Consider the following 26920-nt stretch of genomic DNA (forward strand, 5'->3'; position numbering starts at 1 on the left):
TGCAACCTCCTAACTAGCATAACCCACCATTGGCATTCTGAGACCAGTGCTAATCTAAATCCAGAGTCGTGGAGGTTGTACTTTTTAAAAAACCACCTGTTGCCCTGAATATTCTTCACTGGCAGCATTGTGGAGTGTTCTGTGGCAAGACTTAAAAAACATCTCATTGGTACAAAAATGTGCTATCCTTACAACATCTACAATATTTTACCTTCTCTTTTTAATTCTAGATTCCCCTTGTAGGTTGTCAAGTGATTAAGGGCTCTGTTTACTATATGCAAGGCTGAAGGTTCTCTGGTGGTTGTTTCTTGAAAGCTATTTAATTCACCTCATGAACTACTTCAGATTCAAAGCTGTGTCTTGACCATTTTTTCTCATTACTGAGGTGAAATATCACCCTTATTGGCTTGTACAAGTAAGCAAGGTTTTAATTAAGAAGTTCCTTCTGAACGCTCAGGGTTGCGAGAAGATTGTCAATGCTTTGTTTCTTGACTGCAGGTTGTTTTGCATGTGGAATGGAAAATGGATTCCGAGTCTATAACACTGATCCACTGAAGGAGAAGGAGAAACAAGGTGAGGCGTATCGCCAGTCAGGTAATGCAGATTTGTCATTACTATTGATTTTACAACAATTACAAATGTTGAGTTTAAGATCATTTTGTAGTAAATATGATGTTGCCTTTTTTGATTTCTGTCTCCGGGATCTAAATTATTAGTGAGAGAAAATTAAAAAAATATATGCTGAGTTTGATAAATGATGTGAAACATTTTAGCAAGAGCTTTTGGAAAATAATGTTCAAGCTGAGGGACAATCTTGGGTGTTTTGAGTGGCTTCTCTTAACTGCACTGGCAGAAGCAAATAAAAGTATTTGTCTCTGCCAGTGCCACCTCTCTCTCCCTCGCTCTCTCTACTTCTCCTTTTCCTCTTTTTTTAGGATGGTGGGGGTGCATGTTAGAGTTCACTCGTAGCCTGAGTTGCTGTTTACACCCCACCCACAAGCAGTAAATGGTAACAAGTACAAAGTCAAGCAACGACCCACCTGACAATATAAGCTTCAAATAGAACAAACCCTCCCACAGTGGGACAAACACAGGAGAAAGAAAAGAGAAAGGAATTAGGAATCGCCTATGGTCACCAGTAACCTATAGAGTCCCTCCCGGGCTTAAACCGGCCAGCGTGGAGGGCCCCAGCCCGGGTCTCTTTCCCCCTTGCCCGGCCCCAGGAAAACCAAGAAACCCCCTTTAGCACACAAACCCCGCGTACACACCCAAGCTCCAAAGGACCATCATTGCAAGTGAAAGTCCCCTCTCTTCCCTTGTCCAAGTATATACAACGTTGGCTCATTTAGCACAGACACCCGCCGCAGCGAAAAAATAGAGCTACATGAGGCTACATCGGTACATGACCACTTCTCAATTCAGCCACAGTCCTTCTGCCTTCGCAAACACCTCTGCTGCTTCCACTGTCCCGAAATAAAAGGCCTTTGATTTGTAGGTCATCCTCAACTTAGCTGGGTAAACTATACCGCACCTTACTGATATGCAGCACCTTCTTCTCCTGGCTGAAGGCAGCCCGCTTCCTCACCAGCTCCACCGTAAAGTCCTGATAATGCGTATACCAGCTCCAGTCCACTGCACCACCCACTTCTGCTTTGTCAAGCACAGGACCTTCTCCTTCACACTGTACCTACGAAAACAGAGTCATTACTCTTGGCGGTTCACTCTCCTTTGGTGCAGGCCTCCACGACCGATGAACCCGATCCAGTTCATATCGGGAGGAATCATCACCCTCCGCCAATAGCTTCGCCAACATTGTGGCAAAATACTCAGTCGGCCTCCTGCCTTCCACTCCTTCGGGAAGACCCACAATCCTCCAATTCTGTCACCTGGATCTGTTTTCCAAGTCGTCCATTTTGGCTCGCAGACCCTCGTTGATCTCTGTCACCTTCTGCATCTCCTTCCCCATCGAGGTAAGTTGATCACTGTGCTTCAACAATGTCTCTTCCACTTCCTTCAGCGCCTCACCTTGCTCCATTACCTCCGCCACTGTGCTCAATACCGCTGCCCTCACTGGAGCTATCTCCTCCTCCACTAGCACTTTCAATACCGCCCCATCTCCTTCCTCATCGCCTCCACGTGTTTTGTGAACTGCCTTTCGAGTTCCGCGGCCATCACCGTAGTCATTTCTTCAGCCGTGGGCAATGCGGCCTCCCATGGTGCCCCAGCCTCCATTTTTCTTGCCGTCCCCGCGGTGACCTTTCCACTCCCTGACAGACTTTCAGCTGCTTTTTTCACGGCCGTTTTTTTACTTGTTCTCGACATCTTCCTTCACTGTGCCTTCTCCCTGCTTTTGCCGCCTCTGTTACCCCTGGGACCGGGCGTTAGACCCCGAAAATGCCGTTCCCAAGCGGGAGCCCTCCAATGTGTGGCTGCCTCCCGCCCGCCGTCACCGCAAGTCCGGCCAGGCATTTCTGTTCCAAATGCAATAAACCAGTGAGCAAAAGCATGATAGATCTTTGGCGTAGCACTGTGCTCGGAAGGTTGCATTGTATTTCTTAATTTTATGCGAAACCCATTTGGCCATTTCTTAGTTACATCTGTCCATTGTGCACCATTCTACATTTGAACAACTATGATTTTTTTTTCTTTTACAGAATTTATGGAAGGAGGAGTTGGTCATGTTGAAATGCTTTTTCGATGTAATTACTTAGCTTTGGTTGGAGGTGGTAAAAAACCCAAGTATCCTCCCAATAAAGGTATAGCTTGGTCAGTAGAAATGTGATATTTTTAGGATTAATCCTCTTGAGGACAATGCCGTTTACCATTTGTGACATACTGAAAAAATATTAGAAGGCTGGTTTGTGACTTGAATTAAAATGCAACTTAATTTCAGTACAATGGTGTAGTGGATATCCTACTGGACTAGCGATCCTAAGTTATAGTCCAACCATTGAAATTGTAACGTTGATATTTCGGAACCAGAGAAAATTACCTTACATTGCTAGATTTACATTAAAACCCAACAGTTTCATTATTCCCCTCACTTGAGGACGATAATCCCACAATAGCTGTTAATGCACACCAAAGTTTCTTTAAGCCAATGATTCAAGAAGATCATCTCTCTGCAGGACAATTAGAAATGGACTGAATGCAGTCTTGCCAGTGTCACCCACTTATTGTGATTTTGAAAAAAACCCCCAATATTATTTGTAATTTTTCTTCTGGTCTGTCGTGTTGAACTACTATCTGGAATTTATCTTTTGGTTCACCATATCTTAAGTGTTTAGTCAGATTAATTTTGCTATATCAAGACAATTTCTGTGATGGGGAAAGCAGACCCCTTGTTGCTCCATATGTGTAGCTTGAACACCCCTTTAAAAATGAGGTGTGAAATTTGACAATGACACGTTTGCATGTTCTGACCTTTGTATAACTGAATCAAAGCAAGTGATTTCAGATTATTTTTCGCTATCTTTCCACAGGTAGGATTTGGAAGAGAGTTGCATTTTAAATGTATAAGATTTTAAAAATGTTTTTGTTTTTAAATAAAAAGTAAAGTCGCCATAGTTCCAGATGACCATAGGCTGCTTTCCTCTTTGAGGGGGAGAGCTAACTGGTGGTGATTTAACCTGGGGATCACCAGAGCTCCAGCGAGCGAGAGACAAGGTTGAGAAGGTGGGGCCTTCATGGATATCCTCAGCTGGTACAGGAATTGAACCCGTGCTGTTGGTCTTGCTCTACTTCACGAACCAACTGTCCAGCCAACTGAGCTAAACCGGTTTTTAAATAAAGCACTGATGAAAGCTGGTTAAAATATAAATGTGCTAGTCATGGAAGTTATTTGTCAAAATACCAAAGTATAAATGATCCTGGCTTGGTAATCAATTAACATCTTCTAACTCGTTGTTTGAAAGTCACTGGTCTTCAGTGATGGCCCAATAATGTGGGGAGACGTACTGTATTTTTTAATATTGTTTTGCAAAGGCAAGTGGCACTGATTTCAGATGGGAGTCTTCTCGTAACACTTGCTTTGTTCACTTTCTGTGAATGTTAAGAGTAGGCCATTTAGCCCCTTGAGCCTAATTCCATACAGTTCAGTATCTTTGAATTAGAGAAAAACCAATATTCAAAACTTAAAAAACAGCATAAATTTTCACTTATGGAAGAGACGTCCAATCTTCAGCCATTCCTTTTGTGTAGAATTGTTTCCCAATTTTGTTCCCAAGAGGTATGGTTCTAATTTTTAAGGTTGACCCCAAGTGGAAATAGAGTAGATGGAGAGAGAAATGAGCTGTTCCTCTTAATAATTTTAAACTTTTGTTAGATCACTCACTGACCATCTAAATTCCAGGGAATACAGCCCTAGTTTGTATAATAGGACCTCATATTGTATCCCTTTGAGTCCAGGTAGCACTCTGGTAAAGCTATGCTGCACTGACCAATGCATCCTTCCTTGGGTGTGGTGTCCAGAATTGAATTCTCCAGCTGTGGTCGAACCAGAGCCTTGTATAACTGAAGCAAGACTTCTTCTTCCTTGTATTGTGGTCCTCTATATACAAACAGCAGTATTCCATTTGTCTAAAAATGTGCAGGTTAGGTGGATTGGGCATACTAAATTGCCCCTTAGTGTCCATGTGTGCAGGATGGAGTGGGGTGGATGGGGGAGTGGACATGTGTAGGGTGCTCCTTCGGAAAGCCAGTGCAGACTCGATGGCCCAATTGGCCTCCTCTGCACTGTCGGGATTCCAGGATTAGCCTTTCTGATTTTTCTTTGCCTGTTCTGACTTTGTAATTTCTGTACCTAGACCCCATGTTTTGCTTGTCCTCCACTGTTCCTAGCATTGAACCTACCAGTATTGGTCCTTTTATACCATTTAGTCCACCGTGTAGTAATTCCTTTCATTTATCAATATTTCTTTGTGATAAGTTTCCATTTGCACTGCTTATATTGCTGTTTATCTTTGTGTCATCTGCAAACTTGGATGTGGCCCATGAATTGCTAGTAAATGTATTGAATAGTTGACTCTCCAACACAGATTCTTGTGGGACACCATTTGTTCCATCTTGCTAGAATACCTGCCCTTTGTCCTACTCTGTCTTCAGTATACCCTAACCAGATTTGTTTTCAATTCCATGGACTTGAGCTTTAGTTAACACTATCTTATGTGGAACATTATCAAATGCCTCCTGTAGGTCTATATAAAAAATATCTGCAAACCTTCTCGGGTTCGGTATTTAAGTCTCTTCGGCAAATGATTCTGGGGTCATCAGGCATGACCTACCTTTCATAAACCCTCCCTGAACTGTTGACAATTGTTGTGCTGTGGGAATTTCCTGACAACAGGTGTTGGATTAACAAATCTGTAATTCCATTGTTTTCCCCTCAATTATTTTTAAACATTGTTTGAGCAAAATTTTCCATTTAAAGTTCATGAATTGAGAGAACTTTTGACATTATAATTAGGACATCAACAGTCACTTTTTTAAGTCCAGGTACAGAAATTGCCTGGTCTTGGAGATTTGTCACTCTCTCGTGCCAGTATTTTATTTATGATTTTTACCTTGGCTGTGTTAATATTTTCTTGGTCTAACGTCGCAAATCTTTGGAGCAAAGCATGTGGGAACATGTGCAGAAAACAGTAATATCCAGGTCAGAACCTATAATGTGGGGATCCTTTTGTTAAGCGTTCATTCCATTGTTAAACATTTGGCACACCTCTAAATGAAAAATACCGTGTCCACTTACAGGAGTGACTCGTTCCACTTTACTCCAAAAAATATCAATTACCCTAAACTTGGAACAGCTAATGGGAGCTACCTGAGATTTTAACTGTGAACTTGAGGTGTTCTTTGATTGTTGAAATTGGTAATTGCTTTAGGTCTTTGGGGAAGCAACTTCAATATCTAGGTTATTAGTATTTAGTTGGTATTCTTTTTTAAAAACAGACTATTCAAAATAATTAAACTATCTTCAATAAGGTACACAAAGATGTCTATTATAATTGAATTTTTGCATTGCCATGGGGTATGACTTGAATGTTGCTGTCATGAAAGTTATCTCCAGGTAATAAAATGGTAAATGGGATGATTGGAGAGAATTATTTTTTTTAAAGATTCTTGTGTGGTTTGGTAACTTCAGATATTTCTAGCCAACTTTCACTAGTTGCACCACAAGCCACACTGGTAACAAGCTCTAACTAACCCCCTGGAACCTCAGTGCCAGCAGTGAATGGCTATCTTAATTTGATTGGCATCAGTCCTAATCTGCCATAATTTGCTGTAGAAGTGAATCTAACGCTGTCTGCCCTTAGTTAAATAATCTCCGACAGCTAGTCCAGGTTTAATTAATTAAAGCAAAATGCTGCTGGTATTGGAAATCAAATTAAAATACGAGCAGGAAATGCTGGAACTACGCGGTAGATCCGGCAACAGCCGGAGTGAGAACCAAATGAATGATTCAGGAAGTTGCATCTAATGCTTCAAGTGCAGAGACGGGCACAGGGAAGGAACAAATTAGAGGGAAGGCCTGTGATAAAGTGGTCAGTGCTGTGAGTAAATAACAAAAGAATAATAGTGTCAGGGAAATGGGATCAGTAAAGAAACAAGGTCACTCTAGAGTTTATAGGTGGTCAGCATTTGCATTTCTTCTATGGTCTTGAGGAAAGGAAGGATAACCTTATTTGGTGGAGTAGACTTGACTTCATGTTGAGAGGAAATGATGAAATGCTGTGGTATTTTTCAGTAATGATATGGGATGATTTAAAGAAGAAGACTGTTATTGAAATCGAATTTTCGACTGAAGTCAAAGCAGTTAAACTACGGAGAGACAGGTAACCTTTAGAAATGTAATCACCTCCTTGGAATTTTACTCTGCTACTTTCTTTATTTTCCCAAATGTATTGCAAACCTGAAATTCATTGTTTTGTTGAATATTAAAGACAATGCTCCATTTCCTGTCAGCATTTTGGATTTCTTACTTACTAGGCCTCAATTGCGATAAGGAAGGCCATTCTAGTTCATCTTAGTTCATGCTCTTAGACCCCGAGGTTTCTCATTACGGCTTATGCATTCCCAAAATATACCCTCAATTTTAACTAGACTTTCAGCAAGTTCTAGGTGTCTTTCGGAAATTTTTGGTATATTACTACATAGGGTTTGCCACAGTACTCCTGATTATCACTACTTGAGGGACCAATGAGATATGGTAAGACAGAATCCTCACCGTTTTTCCATCCAAGTTCACTTGTTATTTCATAGGTTGTTACTGTACAAATGAAATAACTTCATTAAAGACCTTTATTTATGTATGAACATTTACATAGAATTTACAGCACAGGACTGTATTGACCAAATTTGGCCTAATTGGTCAGTGTTTTTGTTTAGACTCCACACAAGTCTGCTCCTATTCCTATTAAGAGTCATAGACATTTACAGCATTTACAGCACGGAAATCATAGAATCCCTACAGTGCAGAAGGAAGCCATTTGGCCCATCAAGTCTGCACCGACCCTCAAAGAGCACTCCACTCAAGACCACTTCTCCACCCTGTTCCAATAACCCCTTAACACTAAAGAACGATTGATCATTGCCAATCCACCTAACCTACACATCTTTGGACTGTGGGAGGAAACCGGAGCACCTAGAGCATCCTAGTCACCACATTCCGGTGGCTGTTTGGGGAGGCTGGTACGGGAATTGAACCATGCTGCTGGCCTGACTTGGTCTGCTTTAAAAGCCAGCTATTTAGCCCAGTGTGCTAAACCAGCCCCTTGGGTTATGTGGATAGGGTGGAGCATAGGGTGCTCTTTCCAAGGGCTGGTGCAGCTTGATGGGCCCAATGGCCACCTCCTGCACTATAGTCATTCTCTAACTTAAATTTTTTTTTTTTTTTTTTTTATATATAAGAGTACCCAATTAATTTTTTCCAGTGAAGGGGTAATTTAGAGTGGCCAGTTCACCTAGCCTGCACATCTTTTGAGTTGTGGGGCTTGGACCCATTCAGATACTGGGAGAATGTGCAAACTCCACACGGGCAGTGACCCAGAGCTAGGATGAAACATTGGTCCTCAGCACTGTGAGGCAGCAGTACAAACCACTGCTCCACCACGGCGCCCAATTCTATAACTATTCTAATCCCATTTTCCAGCACTTGGTGCATTACCTTGTATGCTATGCTATTTAATGTGCTCAAAGTTGAGAGGGTGCCTCTACCACCCTTTCAGGCAGAGAGTTCCAAATTTCAACCACCCTCTGGGTTCATCACACCCCATTGGAATATCCAATTCCTTTCTCTCTCGTGTTTATCTAGCTTTCCATATGAACATTTATGCTATTTGCCTCCGCTATCCTTTGTATTAGCAAGTTCCACATTCTTGCCACACTCGGGGGAATTAAGTTCTTCCTGACTTCCTTAATTCCATTGTAGTTCTTCAATTTTGGTATCCCTACAAGTGGAAACATCTTTACATCTACCCTATCAAACTCTTTCATAGTCTTAGACCTGGTCACAAGGGGCACCAGCCTGTTCAATCTTTACTGATGGGTGTAACGTCTCAGGTCTGGCACCACCCTTGTAAGTTTTTTTTTTTTGCATCTTCTCTTCCTTCATATCCTCATTCTAAAATGGTGGTCATAACTTATGCACTACTTTTTGTGACCTAACCCAGGTTTTCTACAAGTTTCACATTATTTCTCTGCTTTTCAACCCCATCTGAATGAAAAATAATGCTATTGATTTGTTACAGTAGCCTTACTAACATTGGTAACAGCTTTAGTAATGTGTATATCTGTACCCCAAGAGCCCCTTGCTCCTGTAGGCTCTAAGGGCCACTTGCTGTTTGGAAAATGTATTTTCCCATCAAAAATGTTGCTTACATTGAAATTCATTTGCTAATTGCGCACCCATTCTTGGAAGTTTATCAATGTCTCGTGACTCTTGTCACAGCTATAACCTCTATAGTAATAATTTTTTCAGCTGTATCAGGAGTTTACAGATCATATAGAGTCACTGGAATTATAGGTCTGATTCTCAGGCTATGACAGCAGTTAAATGAATATTCTGCATCAGTCACGCTCCTGTGGATCATGCTAATGTTTCAACTGTGCTGTACATATAGAACATAGAACTGTACAGCACAGTACAGGCCCATCGGCCCACGATGTGCCCAACTAGTCTGAAACTAAGATCAAATCAACCTACTCCCAATCATTCTAATGCACTCCATATGCCTATCCAATAACCGCTTGAAAGTTCATAAAGTGTCCGACTCCACTACCATAGCTGGAAGTGCATTCCATGCCACAACCACTCTGAGTAAAGAACCTACCTCTGACATCCTTCCTATATCTTCCACCATGAACCTTATAGTTATGCCCCCTTGTAACAGCTACATCCACCCGAGGAAAAAGTCACTGAATGTCCCTGAATGTCCACTCTATCTATCCCTCTCATCATCTTATACACCTCAATTAAGTCACCTCTCATCCTCCTTCACTCCAATGAGAAAAGCCCGAGCTCCCTCAACCTTTCCTCATAAGACCTATCCTCCAATCCAGGCAGCATCCTGGTAAATCTCCTTTGCACGCTTTCCAATGCTTCCTATAATGAGGTGACCAGAACTGCACACAATACACCAAATGTGGTCTAACCAAGGTCTTGTATAGTTGCAGCGTAACCTCGCGGCTCTTAAACTCAATCCCCCTATTAATAAGTGTTAACACACTATAGGCTTTCTTCACGGCTCTATCCACTTGGGTGGCAACTTTCGGAGATCTATGGACGTGAACTCCGAGATCTCTCTGCTCCTCCACATTCTTCAGAACCCTGCCCTTAACCCTGTAATCCGCATTCAAATTTGCCCTACCAAAATGAATCACCTCACACTTGTCAGGGTTAAACACCATCTGCAACTTTTCAGCCCAGCTCTGCATCCTGTCAATGTCTCTTTGCAGCCTATAACTGCCCTCCACATTATCCACTACTCCACCAATCTTGTGTCATCAGCAAATTTACTAACCCAACCTTCAACTCCATCATCCAAGTCATTGATAAAAATCACAAATATGTCGAATAACACTATTTTTGAGGTAAGGGTATCAAATAATATGGAGTTAAGTCAGATAAATGAAGTGAGAAGATCAGCTATGATCATAACTGAATGGTAGAGAAGGCTGCACACTAAAAATAGATAGAAATTGAATACAATAGCAAATATCAAAATAGGTAAGAAGAGTTTGACTTCAAATGATGTGCATCCAAGGGGGCCAAGATGGGAAGATGCTGCGAGTCCTTTGCCCATAATTTCAATAGCCCAATACAGTATGGGAGCCCTTTTTAATTGGAGGGTAATTCATAGTTACAATTTTCAAAAAGGGGGCAAATCTGTGTCAGGCTACAGGCACATCAACCTGGCAACCATCACCGGGAAGACCCTTGAAGTGGTCCCAAGAGATATCCCTTTTTGGACACTGGGAAAGAGAAGGGACCATAGGAGATCCTCAACACAAAAGAAGAATGTTTCTTGTATACCTGTGGAAGAGGTTACTTAATTAATCAATGAATATAATCTGATTGACATTATTTACCTGGACTTTAAATACAATTGAATGTTTTTTTTCTGCCCTGCTATTTACTCTCTTTTTTTTGTTTCAGAATTGTAGTAGTTCTGGATTCTATGATTAAAGTCTTTACATTCACTCACAATCCTCACCAGTTGCATGTCTTTGAGACATGCTACAACCCCAAAGGTAAGTAAGTTAGTGTTTATCGGAGAGTTCGGGGCCAGCGCTTTTCTTGTATTGTTGACATCTATCATCATTGTGTTCTAAATTTGTGTTTATTTCTATGGGTAACCATAGCAGTTAAAAATTCAACTACCATATATACTCGCGTATCATTCGATCTCGCGTATCATGCGACCCTTAAATTTTCGTCCCCAAAACATGATTTTATGGTATACCTCATGTATCATGCGAGTCACTTTTTTGGAAATTAATTTTGGAAACTAAAACTTCCAAATGGTATCATTGTGTGTGGTTTCTGCAGAGTGGATTCTGCTGTGAAAGCTGTTCGCGATTCGAACAGCTTTCCAGCTGGCTTTACTAGCGTCGTTCAGCCACTTGCCGTTTCCATTCATAAAAACATGAACTAGGTTTCTTGATATACAGATTAAATCAGTTTAATGTTTGAAAGAAGTTAAAGCAAATAAACTGACTTGTGAATTTGAAGTTGTCTAAAGATTGGTGAAACTGCATCGAGAATACCTCATTCAGTTTTTTTTAAGTCACCCTCTTTATTATGTACGGAATTCTTTTGATGAATTTAGAGGAGGTTTGGACACTAATGGTGTGGCACGGTAGCATATTGGTTAGCACTATTGCTTCACAGCGCCAGGATCCCAGGTTTGATTCTTGCTTCGGTCACTGTCTGTGTGGAGTCTGCACGTTCTCCCTGTGTCTGCGTGGGTTTCCTCCCACAAGTCCCGAAAGACATGCTGTAAGGTCATTTGGACATTCTGAATTCACCCTCTGTGTACCCGAACAGGTGCCGGAATGTGGCGACTAGGGGCTTTTCACAGTAACTTCATTGCAGTGTTAATGTAAGCCTACTTGTGAGATTATTATTATTAATGCTTAAAACCTGGAGGGCTATAAAAACTTATTGATCCTGGGCGTTACTCTCCAAAAACAATGAGTGAGGAACAGCTTGAGGCTGTATTGCAATTTCCAGGGTTATTAGCTCAGGGCAGCATGGTAGCCTTGTGGATAGCACAATTGCTTCACAGATCCAGGGTCCCAGGTTTGATTCCAGCTTGGGTCACTGTCTGTGTGGAATCTGCACATACTCCCCGTGTGTGCGTGGGTTTCCTCCGGGTGCTCCGGTTTCCTTCCAAACATAGAACATAGAACAGTACAGCACAGAACAGGCCCTTCGGCCCTCGATGTTGTGCCGAGCCATGATCACCCTACTCAAACCCACGTATCCACCCTATACCCGTAACCCAACAACCCCCCACCCCTTAACCTTACTTTTTAGGACACTACAGGCAATTTAGCATGGCCAATCCACCTAACCCGCACATCTTTGGACTGTGGGAGGAAACCGGAGCACCCGGAGGAAACCCACGCACACACTGGGAGGACGTGTAGACTCCGCACAGACAGTGACCCAGCCGGGAATCTAACCTGGGACCCTGGAGCTGTGAAGTATTTATGCTAACCACCATGCTACCGTGCTGCCGTAGATGTGCAAGTTAGGTGGATTGGACATGATAAATTGCCCTTAGTGTCCAAAATTGCCCTTAGTGTTGGGTGGGGTTACTGGGTTATGGGGATAGGGTGGAGGTGTTGACCTTGGTTGGGTGCTCTTTCCAAGAGCCGGTGCAGACTCGATGGGCCGAATGGCCTCCTTCTGTACTGCAAATTCTATGATCTATGATGATTCGAGGACGAGGGCAACCAAAAGAAAATAAATTTTAGTCAAGATTTTTATCCTGTAAATTGCCGTTGGTAAATGGGATCAGGTTTGAAAACCACAATAAGAAACTTGATTTGAGTTTTGGAAGGGTCGGAGCTGGACCGTTGCTTTATACCTCAGAAAAGACCAAAGAAGGGGTGGCATGGTAGCACAATAATAAATCGATAAGTGCAACTTATTTTAATCACTTACCTAGCATTGTACAAAAGGAATACGTTCAAACTAGGGAAAGCAATCTTCTCCGTTGTGTCTTCCATGCATAAGAGATTGTATAAGTGGTTTGCAGAAGACCAGCAACTGCACGCACAAAGAGACCACAGATGTGCTATGTTAGTGATATATATAGAAGCACACAAACCTCTTGAAGGCCTTAAATTATCTAAAAAGCACTTGCTGCTGCCTCATGGCACTGAGGATCCGGGTTCGATTTCGGGTCACTGTCCGTGTGGATTTAGCACATTCTCCCTGTATTTGCCTGGATCTCACCTCCACAACCCAAAGATGTGCAGGGTAGGTGCTAAAATTGCCCCTTAATTGGCAAAAGAAAGACTGGGTACTCTAAGTTTATTTAAAAAAAAGAAAAGTCCAAAGAACTGGACATGAATTGTCTGCCCATCTTCTTCTGAGGGTAATGATACAAAGGACCCTAAATGGGAGAGAGGAATTAAAAATAAAAGAACCACAAAATGTTTATTTTAGCAAGTATTTTCTGGTTGATATGTGCAGCCTTTTTATTTTTACACAACTTAGCTTCTAAATGTTGTCCTTGCCGCTTTGGTAGTGTCCAACTTCAGTGGAATCTTTCCACAAACTGCTGAAAGCCACCATTTATAGTAAACTGGTTCAAAGTTCTCTGAGGGTTACGAGTTTCTGGAACTCGTTTCATCAAAAGACAGTGGAAGCTGGTTCTTTAAATAAACTTAAGTCTGAGCTAAATAGTCTCTTGATTAACAAGAGGGTGAAAGGAACGTGCGGTTGAAATTACAAGCAGGTCAGCTATGGTCTTATTGAATGGTGAAGGAGCCTCAAGGGGCCAAGTGGCCTCCCCCTAGTTCATATTTGTAACACTTTTAATTGTATAGTGAACAATGATCTTAAATGTGTTTAGGTAAGCTAATAAATCGATAAGTGCAACTTTTAAAATTCACTTGCCTATCATTGTATAAAGAGTATGTACCAAGCTAGGGAAAGCAATCTTGTCCGATACATCTCCCATGCATAAGAGATTGTATAAGTGGTTTACGAAAGACAAGCTGCAGCAAGCACAAAGAGACCACAGATGTGCTATGGTTTGTGATATATATAGACACACACAAACCCCTTGAAAGCTTTAAATTATCTAAATTCAGCCACAGTATTGGTTTGTGGGAATATGATAGCTTCCACCTAATAGATTTGCTGTGTATTTTTTTAAATTCCCAGTCTTTGAGCAATACAGATTTCAGTAATTTGTTTTTTAACCAGATTAAAATCATCTGCAAAGGGAGTGATTCCATGAAATTAGTTCAGTTCTTCATTTTTAGCACTAATTAAAATGCTGTCCTCCGAAATGCATGTTAATGAACTCTTGGCAATACATTTGGTAATTAAAATAGTGAAATGTGTAAAAATAGAAATTTTCAAGGAGGCTACTAGTTAATGATTTACTGTGGTCTTCAATGCACAGCCCATTTTTTAATTTCCATATTTACAATGTGTACTCATAGTGGAACAGGTGCCACCTGATTACTGCTGTCATCAAATCATCTGTCCACCAATTACAGCACTTGAACCTGCTATTATATAATGCTTTTTTTATTCGCCTCAGCAATTTTCCTAGTCTTCCCTCCCTAGTCTTATCAAGTATCCACAACTCGCATGGTATTATTTTCAAGGTGTGCACCAAACGTTGCCTCCTCTCCCTTCAGTCACTTCATGAACAAGCTCTTTGCATACCTCCTATCTTGCCTGTTTCTCCTGCTGAGTTTAGTCCCAGTAGTTCGATAATCTATAAACCACGAACATGCAAACTATATTCATAAACCACGAACATGCAAACTATATTCATAAACCACGAGCATGCAAACTATATTCTTCCAAGTGCTCCAGTCAACCCCAACCTCGTACCTTTGATTTGAAAGCAGTAATGGCCTGTCTGAAGTCCCCAGCTCTCGGTGCGTACAAAAAATTGCTCTCGTTTTGCCTTCCTTTTCCTTCAGTAGCTGAGGTCCTGAAGTAAATTTATTTACAAATTGGGCTGGTTTCGCTCACTGGGCTAAATCGCTGGCTTTTAAAGCAGACCAAGCAAGCCAACAGCACGGTTCGATTCCCGTACCAGCCTCCCCGGACAGGCGCCGGAATGTGGCGACTAGGGGCTTTTCACAGTAACTTCATTGAAGCCTACTCGTGACAATAAGCAAATTTCATTTCATTTCATTTCAACTTCAGATATATTTTTAACAGCTTTATGTACAGCTGTCAAAATCTGCCAAAAATACTAGGCATATTTTAGTATAGAACAACGGAAAGAATGTACATTTATAAATTTAATTGCTGAATTATTGTGTTTCTGCCGTACCTGGGTTTTAAACTTTGTTCTTTTTGAAGTTAGGTTGTCAAGACAATAATGAAGCCCACTAATAATCTATAACAAAACAGCAATATTGTTTTCATGCTTTCTATTTGTGATTACAGGAAGATAAATTGTTTTCAAAGGCTATTTGAACTTGATAGAAAGAAACCCATTTACTGTCTCTTTAGATATTTAATACACTTGAAAATTTGATTAGAGTTTTAAGTATTTGAACAAAAGGAAAGGTCATTTGCTGTGCATACTGATGAGCCAAAAGTGCCATGTCATTCATCTGCCTCTGACAAAGTTTAGAATGAAGATTTAATTACTTTACCTATAGCTCCAATCTTGTGATTTTTTTTCAAATTAAGTAAATGATAATTAGATTAAAAATGACTGTATTGTGCATTAATATGTGGCCTCTGAGGCGTGAGACCTGCGAGTGATTTTAGACACTATTTGACCAATTTTATTGGAATTCTTTCAAAAGGTTATTGATGTGGTGCATAAGATTGAGGGAATTAATGTTATCCACCTGAGATTCAGAAAGGCATGACATATTGCTTATTGTACATCAGACTAATTTGCAAATCATTTGTCTATGGGATAGATAGAGTATTGGCTGCTTTGATGCTCTGCTGAAAGCTAGATAACAAGGTGGTACTATTTGGAAGGATGCAAGAGCAGTAGTTAGATGGTAGTGGATCTCCAAATAGGTTGGAGTCAGTTTTGCTTGAGATTTTTAGAAATGATTAGGATGAAATACTGTTTGACATTTTTAAGTTTATAGGTAAAACAAAATGAATACCGAGGCCATTGATGAGCATGCCTTAATCCAAATTGACCTTAAAAGGTGATATACATAAATAGAGGCATGCCTGAGGAAGTTAAATATGGGATAAATGCTCTTTTCAACATATATTCTGTTCCTAATTACTTAATGCATATATAATGTGTTTGTAATTTAAGCTAAATTTATTCTAACCAGGGGAAGCCAGGCTTACTTTGTAGATCTTGACAGAAATAAATAGCACACAATAGCTTTATTTAACTATTGTTTTACCTTATCTCCTCTGCCTTTCTTCCAGGATTGTGTGTACTTTGTCCAAACAGCAACAATTCCCTTCTAGCGTTTCCAGGAACACATACTGGACGTGTGCAAATAGTGGACCTTGCCAGCACAGAAAAGCCTCCTGTAGACATACCTGCACATGAAGGAGTTCTGAGCTGTATTGCTTTAAACCTTCAGGGGACACGCATAGCCACTGCTTCAGAAAAGGTAATTTTTAAAAAATGATTCATATGGATAGTAATTAATGTAATGTCTTGAAATAAAGCCCTTTTTTTTGCACTAAACACCATTTTTCTGTTCTCTAGGCAACTAAGCAAAAGGTTATTGATCAGTAGTTTGACATTTCAATTTAATCCTCCTTGTAGTAGGGCCACAAAGTAGTTAGTCCCAAAGCTTTTATCTTTCAGCCGTTTGATCACTTCGCGAACAGAATCATTCTTTACATTCTGTGTTTGGAAAGCTGAGTTTTTCCACAGGGAACATAGTGAGTGCCTTCCCCCACCAAATGGAAGGAAACAGTAGAAAATGTGTTGATGCTGGAAATCTAAAACAAAACAAAAAGTACTGGAAATGCCCAGCAGGTCAGTTATTTGGTAAGGAACTCATTATGGTACAGACATTTGTCAAAAATGTAAAATATTACCAATGAGCAGTATTTTAAAAGGAGGTGGCATTGATATACACCCCAAAAATATAATTATCTGTACAATGCTGAATTAGATTACAGAAGATAGTTATATAGCAGATATGATATTGGCATGAAACGTTAAGTGGCAAACAAGACCAATCAAATGAATCTGTGCAGTGTGACTAGCTGAAGTGAGGAAGTTCAGCGGGTAGAAAGGGAAGCATGAAATAGTTTTCATACCCAGGAGTGCAAATTGCCAATGCAGTTGTTAGTCAAAGAATCACACGAAAATACAGTGCAGAAAACACCCGTCGGCCCATCGAATCTGCACTGCCGAATGAAAGGCACCTGATCTGTCAATCCTCATCCCATTTGTAAGCACTTGGCCCATAGCCTCGAATGTTAAGACCTGCAAAGTGCTTATCCAGGTACTTTTTAAAGGATGTGAGGCAACCCGCCTCTACCACCCTCCCAGGCAGTGCATTCCAGACCGTCACCACCCTCTGGTGAGTCATCCTGTGAAACTCTAGTTTATGATCAAACAAGTTTGCTAACCTGTACAAAGTAATTCAACAAAGAAATGAACTGTCTCTTACTTGAAAATCTTGGTAAAATCTTTCCCCTATTAATTAATATCCAAGTGGACACAATGTTGAGATATTTCATAGACTAATCTGCAATATAGCAGCAATTGACTGGCCACCATGACTGTGTTTGCCAGAAGCCGTAAAATTGATTTTAGATCTGCATTTAATACATTTTAAAATTTGCAAATTGAATACATCCAGAGAAATTCTGTTATTTTGCACAGGGAACTTTGATCCGGGTTTTTGACACTACCACCGGACAGCTTATCCAAGAGCTGAGAAGAGGGTCACAAGCAGCAAACATTTATTGGTATGTTTAAAATTCTACATCTTGTCTCGAGCATCAGTTAACTTGCTCGAGCTGCATGATTTTTGTCCTTTGAGAATACAATGTGTTTTGAAGTTAATGCCTTTGTTTGCATTTAAATAGTCATTATCCCTTTGGTCAGACTGATCATAATGTTTAGATAAGGTTCTTTTTGACTGCTTTTACTCAGTGACTCAAAATCAGATCCATCTTTGACCGAACCATACTGATCGGGAAAGACGCAGAAAGAAACACTCAAACATTTATTCTATTTTTATAAAAACTGATACAGAAAATTAAGTTTGTTTAAACTGATTTTTTTTTTGGAACAGATTTTTAGTCCCAAAATAATGTAATTTAGTGTGCTTTTCATGCATTTAGTGTGCACTTGCCAGCCATCATTCTAAATCAGTCCAATTGAATGCATTGTCACGGACTGGGCCCATTTGAATTTTCAAAGACTACGTGGGGCGGCCAATTGTACATCAGCAAAATGCCTCTGTCAACGACTTTGTGCATCATTTATTCAATGTCCATGGAACTTGTACAAAGAAACATTGCTAAATACACATGCAGTTGGACCAACATCTACACCTATCTGAATTTTTTTTTCCTTAGGCTAGAAATCTACTCTTTTATGCTGACCTATGAAAGGATTTGCTCCATTATAGAATGTTTAATATTGTAATGTTAATCTTCCCTTGTTCTTGGTATGTCAATCTGCTCTCCATTACTGTGCAGTGGAGGCTGTGACTGCACCAGAACTGGGAAAGGTTAGGGGTGTAAGCGGCTTTGAGCAAGGGGTACATGGGACAAGGACAAAGGAAGGTCTCTGGTGTACAGTGGAAGATGGGAGAGATTGAATGACTGAAGACGTAGTCTCGCAGAGCCAAAGGGAATGGTGTTGGGGCACGGAAAGAAACAAAATATGTGCTTGGGGCATGTGTACTGCTGTCTGAAAACAAAATGATCAGAGAAAGATAAAAACCTGCAAAGAAAAGAAAACAAAATTGGGGACGGAGTTTATGGTCTGTGAAGGGCAACAATCTTGCAGATTAAAAAGTAAAACTTTTGTTCTGCATAACCCTCCCTCGAGGGGTTTGCCAAAGTTAGGTGTTACCTGTAGGGTAGAAAGGGCAGCTAAATGTGATGGGGGTGTTGAATCCAACAAAAGAAAATCCAGCAAGATATCCAGCAACGTACTCCTTACTCTGAAGCCCCTGCTAGTATTTTGGCAGTTAACTGGCCCAATGAAACTAAGTATGCCCAAATTACAAATGAGAATAGCTTGTAAATGAAGCTCATAAAGACTAGGTTAGGCACATTGTGGTGCCAGAACAGCATTATGCAAATTAACACTTGTATTGGTAGCTAGGCATGCTTAAAGCATATAAAACATATGCTAATTGTGAGCCATACATTTTAACTAAAGTCAGTACTACTTAAGCCACCATTGGTTCCTGTAAAGCTGCCGAAAGCATTGTGAAAAACTATTTATTGACTTTGCTGGGCTGCTTTCCCCACCTTTTGAGATATAAACATGTCTTGTTTGTATTGTTTGATATACTTCCTTCCATCTGTTTAGTCCCTACAAATGAATGTTTTTGAAAATGCACTTGCCGCGCCGATCACATGCCCTATCTAGACCAACCGTCTGTAGCCTTCTATACCCCGTCTGTTCATGTGTCTATCCAGATAAGCCTTAAAGGTCGCTAACGTATCTGCCTCAACCACCTGACTTGGCAGTTCATTCCACCACCCTCTCTGCACATCTCCACTGAACCTTTCTCCCCTCACCTTGAACTTGTGCCCCCCATGTAATTGTCATTTCTGCCCTGGGGAAAAAGCATTCAACTGTTCACCCTATCTATACCCCTAATAATTTTATAAACTTCTATCAGGTCGCCCTTCAGCCTCCCTCTCTGTAGGGAGAGCAATCCCAGCTTATTCAATCTTTGACGTAAACTCATCAAAATATTGAACAACCATGTTCTAAGTCGGCATGCTATGTTCAGAACACATCTTTCCCCCACTCCACCTCCTCTGAATCCTCCACCTTGTCTGGATCCAACTATCGATTGCTAATCTTCTGGGATGTTGCTCAGCATGTCGAGCTATACAGTAACCTTGAAATTTCGTATTTGATCAATATTGGCAAGTCAGTACTGATTTAAGAATCACTACCCTTGGCTGCCATCATATGAGAGAAGAGCTGGCAACATTTGATTGGGTAAATAAACTCAAAGGTATGGCGGTAAAGAACTTTAGGAAACATTCAAAGTATTCAACAAAAATATATTCCTTTGTAGGACAAAATCTCAGTGAGAAAGATCCATCCATGGCTTATCAAGGAGGTTTAAGTGTAGTATTACAATAGAGTGGCTTCTAATGTTGCAAAGATAGTCTTCAAGTCTGAGGGTTGGGAGGGCAGGGCAGCATGGTGGCACAGTGGTTAGCATTGCTGCCTCATGGCGCCGAATTCCCAGGTTTGATCCCGGCTCTGGGTCACTGTCCATGTGGAGTTTGAGCATTCTCCCCATGTTTGCATGGGTTTTGACCCCACAGCCCAAAGATGGGCAGGGTAGGTGGATTGGCCATGCTAAATTGCCCCTTAATTGGAAAAAATTAATTGAGTACTCAAAATTTATTTTTAAAAAAGCTTGAGGGTTGGGGAGTGTTTCAGAAACCAACAAAAGGCCACCAAAAATTAGATTTAGAAGGAAAACGATAAGAGATGAGAGTAAACTCGACGTGGAATCCAGACATATAAGAGAAGGTGGAAAATTAGTTGAAGTTGGTGATCAGGTATGATATTGAGTGACAGATCAGGTGCGATGGGCAGGATGGCCTCCTCCAATTTCTTGGGGCCGTAAGAACACAAGTAGAAGAGTGCTCAAAGATCTCCCTAAGTCAGTGGTGCCTGTTGCATCAGTGATAGGTAATTGCTTGATAATCTTTAACAATTGATGTTGGTTGAAACAGCGGTCAGTTGAATTATAACATTTAATCAATGAGGGTTTGCAGCTAATTTAAGGTAGAGTCACCAGAAACAAATGTATAAATTCTCGGAGCTCCGATCAGATCTTTAGATTGCTTAAGAGACGTTTTGGTTAAGAGAATAATACACTAACTATTTAGATTTACAAGTTAGATTGTCTCCTAGAAATAAGATTATGTTGTCTGAACTGTTAATGTTGCTGTTGTCAGTCTTGCTAGCTTTAAATTGCATGTCAATTCTTTTCTAAATGATGTGGAGAATTATTTACATTGTCTTGTGGTCTTCTGTATAACTGTCTCGTGGTCTTCTGCATGACTAACCCATGAACCGTGTTTCCATGCACTCTGGAAAAAGTCTGTAGAGGAGAAAACCCCTTCAGAATATCTGGGATTTTAAAAAATAATTTAGAGTACCCAATTATTTTTTTTCCAATTAAGGGGCAATTTAGCATGGCTAATCACCTAACCTACACATCTTTGTGCTGTGGGGATGAAACTCACGCAGACACTGGGATCAGGGGTTATGGGAGAAAGCAGGAGAATGGAGATGAGAAAAATATCAGCCATGACTGAATGGTGGAGCAGACTCGATGGGCCGAGTGGCCTAATTCTGCTCCGATGTCTTATGGTCTATGTCCTCTTGAAGGTTGCCACTATCCTTCTCGCAGTTAACAATACTTTCAAGCTTTGTGTCCTCTGAGGTTGTATGTTATACATCAAAGCCTGTCTGCACTGAATTTTATGAAAAGACAGTTTCTATTATTAATGTGTACTGTTATAAAATCTGCACCGCTGAAAGACTTGGTCAATTATTCTACATGGCAACCTGATCATTGATGTCCTCTGTAATATAGCTCGCAATAATCCACCATTGAAATGTCAGCTGCCACTGACTTGTTCAGCCTAATTCAAAACTGATGACTGCCCGCTTCCTCTACTGGATAATGTATTTAGTAATGGATTTCAGACAATGTGAATTCAAGTGAATTCATGTTAAAACTATGCTTAGTTGAGGGCCACAAATGTGATTTACTGCTCTGTATTTTCTTGTCATGCTACTTCATTGTGGTTGGGAAAATTTGAGACTTGCATCAATCATGCACCTAAAATGTTAACTGGGCAGAACATGCTGATGATATTTTGGGACATGCTCTCATATCATCCCTAGTTTTGTCTCATTGCATTTGACCAGAATTGCAGTATAACGTTGCAGAGCACCTTTAGTGGAAGTTCACTTGTTTTTTTTTTAAATGAAAACTATTGAGTAAAAATACGTGTTGCTCAATTTACAGGAGAATGGAACAACATTTAATCAGTAACCCTAATATAGTATGGATGTAACATTGTTTAAAAATAGTGGATGTCTAGAAACTCTGGGGATAACATGCAAGCACAGTTACCACTTAGTGGAAAGCTGAAGCAACAAATGAGAAATGAAACTCCAAATTGGTTTGAGCTGGGGCTGGTTTAGCACACTGGGCTAAAAAGCTGGCTTTTAAAGCAGACCAAGGCAGGCTAGCAGCGCAGGTTCAATTCCTGTACCAGCCTCCCCGAGCAGGCGCTGGAATGTGGCGACTAGGGGCTTTTCACAGTAACTTCATGTGAAGCCTACTTGTGACGAGCGATTTTCATTTTCATTTCATTTCAGTTTTAGATTTCATAGTCCAGCAAACACTGCTGAGCAAATTGCCTGTCATCTTGTATGACTTATGTTTATATCATCTAAGCAGTTGCAGAGCTTATTTGTTTAGGTTTTTTACTTGCATGGCTGATGTACACTGGAAACCTGAATCTGCATCACACAAAAACACTAGAAATGATGCAAGCTAACTCTGCTTGCATTCTCATCCTGCCATCTACTGGCATGAGCTGAAAAGGCAGAATTTCTTTTGTTATCCCATTTCCTCTCTCCACATTGTTTTTATATTCAGCACAAGTTGTTTTATAGCAACTGAAACAAAATAGTTTAGGTCGAATGGTTTTTTTCCTTTTTCCATTCCCTCACTACAGCTCTTTCATCCTGGAGGCAGATTAGTTGATGAGGAATTAAATAGCCTTTTTAATTTAGAAATGTGTGGCAGGTCAATGGTAGGCCGTCGGGAACTCGGCCAGTTGTCTTCCGGGAAGGGCGGGCCTTTGTCAATGGCCCCCTACCCGCGCTGTGTAGACTCTGCGATTCGCGGCGATTCCCGCCGCGCCGGTTTTCGGCATCAACGCCCGTTCTCTGCCCCTGCGCTGATTTTGGCGTGGAGGCTTGGAGAATCCCACCCTTTATCTCCCGTAAAAATATTCATTGGCCCTGCCTCCGCCGCTCTGTGGGGAGGAGAGAGTTCCAAAGACTCACGACCCTCAGAGAAGAAATTCCTTCTCACCTGTGTCTTAAATGGGAGGCCCCTTATTTTTAAACTCTGCCCCCTCGTTCTAGTCTGTCCCGCAAGGGAAAACATCCTTTCAATATCCACCGTCAAGTCCCCTCGAGATCTTGTATGTTTAGTGAGATTACCTCTCATTCTTCGAAACTCGAATGGATACGTGCTCCAGCCTGTCCAACCTTTCCTTGTAAGGACGGCACTGTAACACAGTGGTCAGCGCTGAGGCCTCACAGCGCCACGGAGCAGGATTCGACTCCGGCTTTGGGTGACTGTGTGGAGTTTGCACATTCTCTCCATGTCTGCGTGGGTTTCCTCCGGATGCTCCGGTTTTCTCCCACAGTTCAAAGATGTGCAGGTTAGGTGGATTGGCCATGATCAGTGCGTGGGTTTGTGGGGACGGGGAGTGGGCCGTGGCAGTGTGTTCTTTCGGAGTGTTGCTGTAGGCTCGATGGGCTGAATGGCCTCTTTCGGCACTGTTGCGATTCTATGGATATGGATAAGTTAGTGCCTCTGTATTTGAGCATTTGTTATTTTTTTTTCTGTTGAGATTTCCTTCTCTTGCAACTAATGGATATGGTATTTGTTTTGCAGCATTAATTTTAATCAAGATGCATCTTTAATCTGTGTATCAAGTGATCATGGGACTGTTCACATTTTTGCTGCGGAGGACCCCAAAAGGAATAAACAATCCAGGTAATTGACATGTAGAGGTTTAAAATTATTGTCATGTCTTAATTTGAATTATTAATCAATTTTAATTAAAAAAAAATAAATTTCGAGTACCCAAATCATTTTTTCTAATTAAGGGGCAATTTAGCGTGGCCAATCCACCGACCCTGCACATCTGTTGGGATGTAACCCACGCAGACACTGGGAGTATGTGCAAACTCCGCATGGACAGTGACCCAGAGCTGGGATCAAACCTGGGACCTCTGAGTGTGAGGTTGCAGTGCTAACCACTGCGCCACCTTGCTGCCCTTATCAATTTTAATTTAAACAGCCATTGCAAATTGCCTCTGGTGGTGTTTTGATTAGACTGAGCTACCAGACAATTTGATCATTTTGAACAAAAAAAACCCCTTGAATTTGCAAACATATAAGGGGAAGTTTATTGAAATGTAAAGGAGTGAAAGATAACTTGAACTTGTCGTAATTTAAGAACATTAACAATTTTCAGAAAAATCAGATTTGAGCTCTTGTAAGTATAGGAGTGGACCATTCAGCCTCTAAGCTTTTTCTTCCATGCAATTAGACATTTGAACTGTACTTTGGCTGCATTTACCAACTTTCATTTCGTATTCGTTGAAATCCTTGCCTAACAAAAAAATCTATTGCTCGCCATCTTAAATTTCAATTCACTAAGGATCCCAAACAACTATCAGAAACTGAGATTTTTTATGCCTTTCATGTGACAAATATGCTTCCTGATTTCACCCATAAAATGCCCTAGCTCTAGTTTTATTATTGTCGCCTGATTCTCCCACCACAAAAAATACTTTTTGACACTACCCTATTGTACCCCTTAATTCTTTGAAATACCTTGATTAGATCCACCCCGTTACTGTTAAATAGTATTATTATGCACATTATTTAAATCTATTGCTGATGCCATCAGTAAGTGCTGTGACATAATTAGTTGTTATCTGTGTTTACTCATTTTTAAAAATTGTATTTTATTATAAACATGTATCAAAACAGGTTACATCGAAAAAGCACCCCGGGCATACTTCCCAACAATCCACAGTCTGTACAGATTTTTTCCCCCTATTCACCCCCCACGACGAACAGCCCCTCAAACACGGTCACAAACATCTCCATCTTTCCTCAAACCCCCCTGAAGAGCCCCTTAACTCGTACTTTATCTTCTCTAACCGCAGGAAGTCATACAGCTCACCCAAACAAGCTGCTATCCCCGGTGGCGATGCCGACCGACACTCCAGCAAAATTCGCCGCCGTGCAATCAGAGAGGCGAAGGCCAAGACATTGGCCTTCCTCCTCTCCATGAGCTCAGGCTTCTCTGAAACCACAAAAACCGCCACTAAAGGGTCCGGCTCCACCTCCTCCATATCCTGGCTAAGACCGCGAACACTCCCGCCCAGAAACTTCCCGATTTTTCGCAACTCAAAAACACACACGTGTGATTCACTGGCCCCCGCCCACACCTCTCACATTCATCTGCTACCCCCTGAAGGAACCCACTCATTCTCGCCCGAGTCAAATGGACCCTGTGCACCACCTTAAAGGTATCTGGCTCATCCTTGCACAAGAAGAGGTCTCATTTACCCTACGCAGTGCCTCGCTCCATAGTCTCCAATTGATCGCTCCTCCCAACTCCACTTTCCATTTCTCCTTGACCTTCACCCGCTCGCCTCCCTGCTTCCCCCAGCCACTTGTGTATATATCCCCAATTCTTCCCTCCCCTTCTACATCCGGAAGCAGAGGTCGCTCCAGCAGGGTGTATCCTGGCAACCTAGGGAACCCCCGTACAACCTTTCGCGCAACCTACAGGTACCCGAACTCACTCCCCCTCGGCAGCTCTACCCTCTCCCATAGCTTCTCCAGATTGGCGAACTCTTTCTCCAAATACAGATCCCTCACCTTGACCCGCCCCACTTCTCTCCACCTCCTGTATACACTATCTACCCCCCAGCTCAAACCCATGATTCTCTCAGAGCGGCGTTAGCACCAACACCCCTTCCACCCTAAAATGCCTCCTCAAGTGATTCCATATCTTCACTGCGGGCTGCACTACCAGGCTCCCTGAATACCTACTCGGAGCCATTGGCAAATCTGCCGTCACTTTAGCCCTCAAACTAGACCCCTTACAAGATTCCTTCTCCATCCTAACCCACTCGACCCCTTCTCCTTCCCACCACCGCCTCACCTTGTCCACATTCGCCGCCCAAAATAATGAAGCACGTTCAGCAACGCCAACCCCCCCCTGCTGCCTCTGCCTCTGTAGCAGGGTCCTCCCCACCCTCTGCACCTTCCCCGCCCATACAAAGTCAGAAATGATCATGTCCACTTTCTGAAAAAGGCCTTTGGTATAAAAATCGGGAGAGCTTGAAAGGCAAACAAGAACCTCGGCAGAATATTCATTTTCACCACTTGGACCCTCCCTGCCAGCGTTAAGTGCAGTGTATCCCACCTCTTAAGATCTTCCCTGGCCTACTCCCTCAGCTAAGTTCTACTTATGGAGTCCCGTCCATTTCCTCACTACCTGAATCCTCAAATACCTAAACCCACCTCTCGCTACCGTAAATGGCATCCCCACTAAATTAGCCCGCTGTGCCATCTCATCCACCGGGAATACCTCTCATTAGGTATCCCTCTACATTAAGCTTGCACCCAGAGAACCCTCCAAAGCTCTCCACAGGTCCATAATCCTTCCCATACGGATCCGAAACATGCAGCAAGTGGTCATCGGCATAGAGCGACACCTGATGCTCCCTTTGTCCCCTCATTATTCCCTGCCACTCTGCCGACTCCCTGAGAGCCATAGCCAATGGCTCTATGGCTAGCGCAAACAGCAGCGGTGACAGTGGGCACCCTTGCCTCGTACCCCTGTGTAAGTTGAAGCTTTGTGAGCTCATATTATTTGTCCTTAGCCTCGCCCTTGGTGCCACATACAGCAACCGTACCCATGCCACAAATCCCGGCCCAAACTTTCCCAAAACCTCGAGCAAGTACCGACACTCCACCCGATTAAATGCCTCTCCGCATCCATGGACACCACCACCTCCGATACCAGAGCCCCCAACGAATTCATCATCTGTGTTTATTCATATTTGTCTGTCATTAGTTCTAATTTTATTCTGTTATTTCAATGTTTAACTAGCTGCTCCCATACTTTATTTTAAACTTGGTTATTTTATATAAGTAAGAAGTTTAAAATTCAGAATGTATTTGGATTACCCTTTTGTGGTCAAGT

At 41.7% G+C, this 26920-nt stretch overlaps 1 protein-coding gene across 2 annotated transcripts in view; it reads left to right on the forward strand.

Annotated features, from left to right (window-relative positions):
• Positions 1-26920, forward strand: part of wdr45b (WD repeat domain 45B) — a 57954-nt gene that overhangs the window by 18820 nt on the left and 12214 nt on the right. Inside the window, exons 2-8 of one of the 2 annotated variants that reach the window (XM_038776942.1) lie at positions 499-573; positions 2655-2756; positions 6743-6830; positions 10652-10746; positions 16115-16305; positions 17538-17623; positions 23581-23682. In XM_038776942.1, the coding sequence (XP_038632870.1) occupies positions 499-573; positions 2655-2756; positions 6743-6830; positions 10652-10746; positions 16115-16305; positions 17538-17623; positions 23581-23682 (739 nt within the window). Of the gene's footprint in view, positions 1-498; positions 595-2654; positions 2757-6742; positions 6831-10651; positions 10747-16114; positions 16306-17537; positions 17624-23580; positions 23683-26920 lie in introns of both variants that reach the window. The other variant, XM_038776941.1, reaches the window with a different exon arrangement.

The sequence above is a fragment of the Scyliorhinus canicula genome, chromosome 18 (genome assembly GCF_902713615.1).
Source record: "Scyliorhinus canicula chromosome 18, sScyCan1.1, whole genome shotgun sequence".
NCBI lineage: Eukaryota > Metazoa > Chordata > Chondrichthyes > Carcharhiniformes > Scyliorhinidae > Scyliorhinus > Scyliorhinus canicula.